Source organism: Chelon labrosus (genome assembly GCF_963514085.1).
Source record: "Chelon labrosus genome assembly, chromosome: 3".
NCBI lineage: Eukaryota > Metazoa > Chordata > Actinopteri > Mugiliformes > Mugilidae > Chelon > Chelon labrosus.
In genome coordinates, this window is record NC_140339.1 from 8,245,336 (window position 1) to 8,255,637 (window position 10,302).

Here is a 10,302-nt window from a genome sequence, read left to right on the forward strand (position 1 = left end):
TTTGAGTGTGTTGAACATTGTTGTAATGTTATAACGGTGAAGTGTGCATCAGTTCTCCTGCTGCTACAGGGGGTAAAGGCGAACTGATGCCATTGACACAGTCCACTAAAATGAAACTGAAATAAAAATTAAATAGTGGATAAGTTTTGGGTTCTCTTAAGTAGCTAAATTTAACATTGGTGTAATCATCTTGAGATATTTTAAGGTGAAAATGTTAAATAGAACATTATTAAATCATGTTTTTTGTTGCATCCAATCTTCTTCTACACTGATCAGCCACAACATTATGACCACTGACAGAAGAAGTAAATAGCATTGGCCATCTTGTGACAATAAAATGTTCTGCTGAGATTTGTGTGGATGATACTTAGACGTACCACACACCTAGACCAGACCAGACCAGACCAGGCACCCCCATCCCATAGCAACGACACTCCTTGATGGCAGCAGCCATCCCCAGCAGGATGCAGCCTGACACAGGAACACACACTAAAACGGTTTAGGAACAACTCAAAGAACAAAGTGTTGACCTGGCCTCCAAATTCACTTGATCCCAAACTGATCAAGTATCCTTGGGATGATCCACAGAGGCCCCTCCCCTCAACCCATAGGACCCAAAGGCCCCCCACTAATAACATTCTGTTGCCAGACACCACAGGACACCCTCAGAAGGCACATGTCCATTCTCTAATAAGTCCCAACTGTTCTTGAGGCACAAGAGAGACCTACACAATATTAGGAAGGTGTTCATAATGTTATGCCTGATCGGTGTATGAAAATGTTAGTGCTGCAATCTCCTTATAGTCTACAATTGCAGAACTTACTCTCTGAAATGCATTCTTATGAGCCTCTTTATGAGCTCAGTTGTATATAAAAGAAGGATCCAAAGGCTTTGAATGACTTGAACACGTAACCCAATCCACACTGAACACAAGTACACAAGTTCTGCCAACCCCAAGAGTTTTCTCCAAGAGATTATTATAACCAAGCAGGACAGAATTTAAATTATTTAAATTAGTCTGAAAAATAATCACATAAACTCAGCGCTGTTGTAAACTTAGTACTGAGCTATTCCATCGCTAACCGGATGATCTCTAACCAAACTTTTAATTAAGTACAGAGTAAAACGACACAACGGTAAAAAGACAGTTTGTGGGTTTGCATACTCTTCTGGCAAAAGGATTCTAGTTGTCATTTGGGCCACAGGTGACTGACAACAAATAAAGAGTGACGTGCAACTGATAAGCGACACTGAATGATTGGCCAAAAATGGAGGAAAAGGAGCTCGCAAACTATGCTGGACGTGTGCCGATATTGGCGGGAAGAACTGAAATAAATAAATATGCTGTTTATGTGTTATGTACAAGAGAGAAAAATATTTCAATTAGCTACAAACTGCTCGTCTGGTTATAGTGTACACAGTTAAAACAGGCGACCAGTGAGGAATGTAATCCGGCTGGTGTGACAGGTACAATAAATGACACAGGTGCTTTTGACAGACATGCAGGAATGTTCCAGTTATTGATTCACTCCTATTAGAAACATATAAGTCTGTTCCACCGTCTTGCATTGTCTCGAACATGCATGTCAAAGTTGTTGTTTTTTTTCATGAGGCATGTGGTCTCATAGTTTCCATTGAAACATTTCCTGCTCTCCCGTGGCATGCAATCTAGATCTAGTAATTTCTTTGAAACTTTAATGTTTTTCAAGCCAAAACCAATAAGCTCAACTGGACACTGACCAGATATCATCTAACTTGAATAAGTCAGAGTTAGATAATATGCTGATCCTCAACTGTCACAGTAAAGCCGGGCCAAAGAGGTGTTCCTTGACATACAAGATTAGACCGACTTGGCTCACTTCCCTTTTTCTGCGACTTAGCTGCAAATTTAATTTGAATGTCTTGGTCAAATGGTTTGAATCACAATATCTCACTTACAGTCAAGCGTTACGATTTTGTATGTTAGATGGTGAAGTCAGATCTTTGCAGAAGTCAAAGCTTTGCACTTAGTTACAAAGACACACATCACACTAACAAAAAAAATAAAAAAATAAATAAAACAATGAGTACCATCTGTGCTCTAGCCAGTAAAAGTTAAATCAACTGATGGTACAGTACATCTTCAGAGCAAAATGAAGGATCCACGCTCCAGACAGTTCTGCGTCATAGCCATTTCCATTAAAACAAAGAAGAGACCGCTGGCTTAATGGGGTTTTCAGAAGGTGAATGAGCGTCTCGCGTGTTTACTACAGCCAATAAGCTGCGGGCCTGCTCACTTAAATCCAGCGAGGCTCTCGTCTGCTCAGCACTTCTTTAGAGAAGAAAGGCAGTAAAATGAAGTCAAATCCTCTGGAGCATTTTGATTCCAACATAGTTTCAGATCAACTGCCAAATGTTGCATTGAAATACCCATCCAGTTCATAATTTAATACTGAATCCACCAATTTCTGGTGCTTTGCAAATCTCACTGCAGGACAAGCCTGTCAACATCCCGTATTGTATACAAGCTTTCTTCGGTTCATTCTGGCCGCCAGCGCAGCGGTGTGATGCAGCATGAAAATGTCCAAAGTACTCCAGGAACCAGACGCCGTTAACGTGGCTGTTAGCGTTGTCGACGCAGCATGTTGTGAAGGGTTACCCCAATCGCCGCATAAGGCTCTGTTCCAGGGGAGATTAAGAACACACCTGTGGAGACTGTGACAGCATGTGGGATAGATGACTCCCAGGAACAGTGACACTATGTTCTGTATGTGGTGTAGTCATAATTATGAGACTATGACCTCAAGAGATCTTAGATGGCGGGTAAAATATGATAAAAAATTTAAATAGGGCTAAAACAATAGTAAATGCTTGTGATGCTACCAAATGGAAATGTGGAAAGACTGTGGCGCTCCATTTTTAAAGAACAGTTTGCAATATTAGTAAGCTCTTATTTGTTATCTCACCAATAGAGAGAAGCTACAGCAAACAGGTCCAAAGCCAACAAAACGACCACCTTTTAATCCCGCTAATTAACACGTTGCATCTTGTTTTATCTAATGCACACTCATTAAAAAAAAAGTAAACAGCGTAAACTGCAGCTTTATCGAGACAACTTCGGAAATGCGGCAAGAAACAGTCCAGCACACGGCTCCATGAACCACACCTTGATGGCTTTAACCTTTGGTTTTTGTACAGATTAAGCAAATGAAATATAATGAGCTAACTTATGAATGTTCTGGGTTTTGGGAGGTGTTTCCAAAATATCAAACTAGTCCTTTAATTGCCTTTTGAAGGACTATTTTTTTCGCATGAACGACACAGAAAGACTCTTTCATATGCTCTGCCAGTTTTAAAGTTAATTCTGCGGGGAGAAATGGAATTTCAAAATACTTTTTTCATGATTATATTTCTAATTTAACTTATTCTTAACTAATTTATATCATGTGCCTTGTGTTTGCTACCTGTATTTTTTCTTTATAAATTATATGATTGATAGTCCGTGCTTTCAGTCACTCTCCCTGTCCACTTCAACGCTTCATCTGACGCTGACCCTTTCCAGTTCAGTCAGCCCCAAAAAATTCTGGATGCACGATGCAGGAAGCAACATTCGAAACACACACCAACATACATCACAACCCCTGCAGATGCTCACGGCTCAGAGAAGCCAGAAACTGGGAGCGGCGCGTTTGAGGAGGAGCTAAAGAGAAAAAAAAAGGGCCACCAGTGGACCTGGGCCCACTCTCATCTACATTCCCGTGAGCTTCTGAAACAGAACAGAGAGCGCTGCCACAAAGTAAACACTTGTAGAGCCTTGTTTTGGAAGAATACCATTTCAGTAATCTCATGAAACTATCACATGCTGACCTTATGATACTAAATTCTAACCTGGAGGGGGAGCAGAACTAGCTTTGAATGTGGCCTTATTTGTTAAGACTATTTCAAAACAATGGGAGGTTCTGTTTCACAGAGTGCACGCGCCCGATTGACACCCCACAAGTGAGCGAGCTCTCCGAGATGAAGAGACTCGCTGTATCTGCGCTCAGTGACAAAGGGATCTATCATATTATCCTAATTCAGTTTCTACAGAGGAACAAAGTTCAAGGTGTGACCAGTGGCAGGAGCACCGGAGCTGCTTCATTTTCAAGAAAAAAAAGACAGACTGTAGGAACTAAAAGCGTGCGAGTAGCGCAGCGAAACATTTGACCCCGAACTCTTGGACGTGTCTTGCTGTACACAGAGCTGCCTTCGCATCAATCAGTTGAGTGTGGTGGCGGCTCCCGGGGCCCCCCCATCTTGCTTCCTCTCAACTCCTTCTGCACGTGTGCCAGCCGAGATAAATGACGAGGCAAAAAAAAATTACCCCCTCACTGCCCCTGCAGACGTCCCAGACAGGAAGAGAAACGCACGGAGACGCTGCAGCTGACAGTTTATTCAAATAAAAACATAATCAACGCATTTATTTGCTGCATTCAAGAGGATTGCAAGGTTTCTTTTCGCGTCAGCAACTTAAAAAAGTCGGACTAATCCAAGAATCGCAGGGAAAGAACATTCAGTTAGATTAGAAGACACAAGTGTCATGCCTCTCTTTTGAATGTGAAGCTACAGTTAGCAGATAGTTAGCATGTTTTAGCATCTAGAAGTCTAGAAATGGTGAGGGGGGGGGGGCTGCTAATCTGTCTCTATCCAGTGGGGACAAAACCCACCTAAAGCTAACTAATTAACACGTTTGTTTAAACCTTACAGTACCAGAACTTTGACCCAGTGGGATTCAAATTGCTAACTATGGCAGGGCGCCAGCTGTTACTGCCATGCTCCGAGCTATAAAAGACCACTGTACGTATACACATGACATCTTTGATACACGCAGATAAGCACAGTCCCATCATCTGATCCATCCAGCAGCTGTAAAGACAAACACGACAGCGCGGCTACTGAATGTTAGCACTGCTATAGGCAGGAGGCTGCTCCCATTCTGCACTGGTCTACGTGATTGCGACAATAACAACAGCTGTCAGTTAGACGGAGATAAGCGTGTTTTTTAACTTCAGGTGTTTCGGAGAGTATTATCTAAAAATCAAAAAGGTACATGGAGTATCAAAAAAGGGGGAAGAGCGCGGAAAGTTTGATGGCCGAACGAAAGAGGTGGAGAAAAAGAGCCAATATCAGTCTGCGTCCTCTCAGCCCGCAGAAAAAAGCACAGTGGATTAATTCATCACCATGCTAAGCCTTTGCCCTCCTCTGGAATAAATTACCCAATGACTCTCAACTTAGACTAAACACACACACACACACACTGGCCAGAGAGAGCACACACCGGGAGAGAGAGGACTGACAAATGCAGAGAGACTGCCCAGGCCAGCAGTGTGTATCATATCTCACTTCACACTCTTTAACAGCAAGACGCATCACATGAGGTGCTCAGTTCAGAGGCGTTTAGTTAACGACGGGAAAAAAAAAGAAAAAGAAAAAGGAAACCTTGTGTGACTCGTCACTTCTGGGGATGGGAGGGTTAAATGGGGTTGGTGGTGGGAGGGGGGTCTGAGGTATGGCTGAGCGATTCCACCACTTATGTTAATGCATGCAGAGGCTGGAATCAGGCAGCAAGCAAGACGGCATTACTCTCCAGATACTTGTAAGCTTAGCACCTTTATTGCCCTTTTCCATTTATACTAAGAGGTAACAGTAAAGCTGATTCTACATTTGTTGCTCAGGGGTTGTGGTGGTGGTGGTGGTGGCGGGGGGGGGCTACTTGATTTCCTTGAGTGGGGGCAATCAGACTGGAAAAGTCAAGGCCAGATAAATGGTGTTGTGTTTGGCTGGCATTTCTCTGTCTGTTTGGCCCCACACACACACACACACACACACACAAAAAAGCCCACTATCACAGGACCTTGTACTTGAGCCTTATCGTCGACAGAGAAGCCCAGATGGTAACGTACCCTTGACAAAGACTCACATCACACTCCCAAACTTCTATAGAATCTTTCTCACACTGCGGACGCCTGCACATGTTCTCCCCCTGACGCTCTGTCTCCGAGCGTAATAATAACAATAAAAGAAAAGTACGCGGAGACACGCCGCAGTTTGTAAAAATTTTGCTTAATTCAGTTTTGTAATGCGCTAAACTTGCCAGCTGTGTGTAGATTATTATCATCCTTTAAAGGATGAATGTTCCCTTCAGACATCACAATAATTCAAGCCAGGGCACAGACATGCACGCTAGGGCTGAAAACAAAACACAGTGACAAAATATTTGAGGTGATATCGATCTAGGATTCTTTCTGCTAAGGCTGCAGTTAACGTGCATTGTTAATTAATCTGCCAATTAATAATTTCTCCATTGTTTGGGCTAAAAACGCTGAATGTGACCTTTTAAACTTTGTCGCTTGGTCTGAAAACCTAAAAAGATGCGAACCTGTAAGTCACATCAGGCAAAGAGAAACAGCAAATCCTTGCATTTAATTTATTTATTTTTTTGCAACAGTGCCAGAATTCAACTAATCATTTCAGGTTTAATTTCATCTGTCACATAGAAAGATCTGGTGCAGCTCTGTAGTTTAAATTGAAACAGCGACATCCCTGCACACTTCTTTATGTTCCCAAATTTATTCTGATTAATATGCAGGAAGTGTTCAATGACCATGTGTTGCAAAGGGGCTTATTAAATCTAGGCGGTGCAGGCACACAATTCCACAACAATCAATGGCCGCTATTGATCACTTTTAAGAGGAGAAATCAAAAGAGCTCCAACAAGCAGCGGCACACACTGCTGAGCCTTGAGCGCATCAGCTGACGCAGAGATGACTTTTCGATGGCATGCTTTCTTACGTTACGGTTTCGGTTAAATAAAATCCGGCTTCTCACAGGGTAGGTTAAAGATGACACCTCTCAGAACGGGGATTAACCATTTCCAGCTGAAGAAGATTTGTATACCATTAGTCTAACTCAATCAGGGAGCTAATTCAATCAGAGGCACAGTGGGCGTCTTGACGTTGGGGCATCTGTCACACTGACTTCTCACTGCATCCTGCGGTGACATTTGGCCACAAAATTCAGCTTGACAGAGGCCCTCGGATAGCCCGAGGCCCGTCAGGCGAACACACACACATGCTCATAAACACACAGACACACACTCGTGCAACTACTAAAATTCACAAGATCACACTTTTTTTCCTTTTCTTTTTTCTTCTTTTTTTTCCCTTTTTCAGAACGGGCGCTTTGTGTTTGCCTGCAGTTCCACATCCAAATATTACACTACAAGCTTCCTCAGACTACATAATCAGTGCGACTCTCCGGGAGATTTATGCCGCGTTATTCTTAATTTCGAGAGAAAACAGCCGACCTCTACCACGTGACGAGGCCTCTCACCTGCACACGTGAAAAAAACCAGGATGTTCACTCCTTAGTTTGCTGCACAAAATGCACCCTTCATACCTCGAAACACACGTCTGCCTCTTAATCCCAACAACAGTAGCCGTTATGTGAACGAATAACCACTTATTCACACATTATCTTGATTAAAAACACCTATTTAGTCCCTGCATACAAGCAGGCGCAGCCCATTTTGTTAAATTTAGTGCAATTATTTGTGGTCTACTACACAAATGGGACTTCTTTTTTTTTAACAGTGATGTAACAGACTGATGAGAAACTTCTTGCTATTATGTCACATAATCCTTTTAGCAACTCCAAATTCAAAATGAGACATCCCTGTCTTAATGCTTGCACTTCAGCTTTTTATAAATAGTGTAATTTTTTTACGCATGAAACACAAAGTTTCGGTCCTAAATGAGAACCTGCAAGAGAGGACTTCCTATTAATAAGCATGAATGGTAGAAAGGTGAAGCAAAGGCCAAAAGCTGTGTCAACTGAGAAAGGATCATGTTGCTACATGCTTAAAGATTTTTCGTTGTTTGCAGCCCTGCAGTAAGACTATACTCATCATTGTGTGCGTATGTAAAGAGACTGGAAACCACAACAAATGTTTGCTTCATCCTGAAACTACAAAGCGAACAATACCTCAGGTTAGTGTGAAGGGCCTGCGACCCCGTGACCTTTCCCTGAGTGTCTATCACAGTCTACTTCCTCTGACTTGACAAACTAATATCATACGTTAAAATCAAAAGGTATACCAATGAGTTTTTTTATATATATAATATTCAGATTAAATAACTCTTAACGGTTGTGTTCTTTGGCGACTGCTAGCGTTTGGAGAACAGAGGATCTTTGCAACTTTCGACTGCATTTAAAAACACACACACTTCTCACACACACATGTAATGAATGCAGAGTCCCTCACCTTGCAGCTAGGGGGTTTTAGGGGTAGTCCAGAGGCAGGATTTCCTTGATGCTGAGTGGTATTAGTCTGCTGGGGTGAGTGGGAATCCTCGGACTCTTTTCCACTGTGGTAGACCACCCTATCAGAGATATGAATACTTGAAGCACAGCCCATGCTTCAACCCACTTCAGCCTTTTTCTTTTTGCGCAAGTGCTTTACTTTGAGGCTACAGGAGTGTCATTCGCCCTCTCTTTGTGTATTTCTTAAGGTCCACTCTTCCTCCTAAGGTTTCATAATTTTTAATATATATAAATATATATTTGTTATCATCTAGGCCACAGCAATGCCGGTTCTCCAATTTCTCTCACACAAGGCATGAATAATATATCTTTTCTAACCCCCACCCCCCGACCAGGAAGCTTATTTCCTCCCTGTGTTTTTCACATGAAGTTAATTGGAGGTCTTTAATCAAAGCAGCTGTCTTGTCCTCGAAAACTTGGATTCCGTTATTCTTCAGCTGCTCAGATCCCCATGGACGTTTTTTTTTTCTTTATCCCTCACTCCGGCTCCTCTTCTCGGCTTCTGCGTACCACATCACCATTTTCTCATTTTCCCCTCAACTTCACTGTTATCAAGTAGGCCTAAAACACACCGTGCATTCCCCCCCTGCCAGCTTCATGCAATAGTTTTATCCATTTTTCTGTGTCCAAGGTTTCATGTGCAGTCGTCCTCCCCCACCGCGCAGCCATCCAAAAAATGAAAAAAATAAAAAAATAAACGAGAAAATAAAAAAATAAAAAAAAAAAATAATAAAGGTGCCTCCTGTTTCCTTTCTCTGTAACAATCTGGTTGCCCACTTCAGCTCAAGACGCGGGCCATGAACCGGTTCTCACGACACTTTGCTCCAGTCCTGAGCGGCTCATCATCAACAGGCTGAAATATTCACACCGCAGAGTGTTATTCTGGCCAGTCGCTCCGATGTCAAACACCCTCCGTCAAACATAATGCCATGCAGCCCGGCGCAACGCTCCATTTATCAGCCCCAAATTCACCAATTTAGGAAGCGGAGAAATCTTGGTGGATGGGCTTGCTGTCTCCATTCAGGCATCCGCTGCCCTGTTGAGGATGATCCGCCTCATAGAGGAGCTCCAACCCCGGCTGGCTACAGTGTTACCAGGCTCCGTGGGTTTTCTGTCATTCTGGAGGCAACACACACACAAAAAAAAGGATGTAGAGGCTGTCAGATCGTAGCGTGTGGAGGTACCACCTCTGGAGAATGCAATCGCTTGAGAGAGAGACACACAGAGGAGAAAAAAAATCTAAAAAAAAAAAAAAAAGAGAGAGAGAGAGAGAGAGAGCGAGAGAGAGAGAGAGAGAGAGACCGCTCCGTGTTCACAAGTTTCGGATCTGAAATCGGGGACGGCAGGATTATTTAACGAGAGCGGAGGTAAGGCAGAACCGAGCTACATAATGCCGATTTGAATGTTTGTCTTTTCTCTGCCTTTTCTGGCGTTTGCCCTTCCAATTCTTCAGCACTGCTTGACAGCGGCACATCCAATAAAAGCACCCGCAAGGATTGACCTACAGCCTTTACTGACGTTAATGCAAATGAGCTGCGCGCAGCTAATCGGAGACGCGCTCGGCGCCGCTGGGTGGTCCTCCGCTTTCCGTGGGAACTTTGAAAGCAGGAAAAAGAGCTCGCTCTCTCTCCGTCTCTCTCTCTCTCAGACAAAACGCCGAGCTGGCTGCAGGTATACGGTCTGAGCTGTTTCCGTGCACACATGTTGCTCGGAGTGCCGTATTGGTGAGTTCTTCGCCGCTGCGTTCGACGCAAAACAGCTGATAGTTGTAGGTTTTGCGTAAAACGTTTAGCGAAGCGCTAAAACGCACATGGTTGTGACATCACGGACGTGTTCCCAGAGACACAAATGCGAGTATAAACGAACTAACAGACTGTGGTATGGAAAACTGAAACAAGTTATGAGATTTTTGTGAAAATAATTTTTATTATTTATCATCCATTTTGTCTGTATAGCATTAA

At 43.0% G+C, this 10,302-nt stretch overlaps 1 protein-coding gene across 1 annotated transcript in view; it reads right to left on the bottom strand.

The window, feature by feature from the left end:
- The window catches only part of pde8a (phosphodiesterase 8A), a 44,430-nt gene extending 34,639 nt beyond the window's left edge, over nucleotides 1-9,791 (bottom strand). Inside the window, exon 1 of the mRNA XM_084541247.1 lies at nucleotides 8,283-9,791. Coding sequence (XP_084397373.1) covers nucleotides 8,283-8,435 — 153 coding nt within the window. The 5' untranslated portion in view covers nucleotides 8,436-9,791. The remainder of the gene's footprint in view (nucleotides 1-8,282) is intronic.
- Between the last annotated feature and the right edge of the window lie 511 nt (nucleotides 9,792-10,302).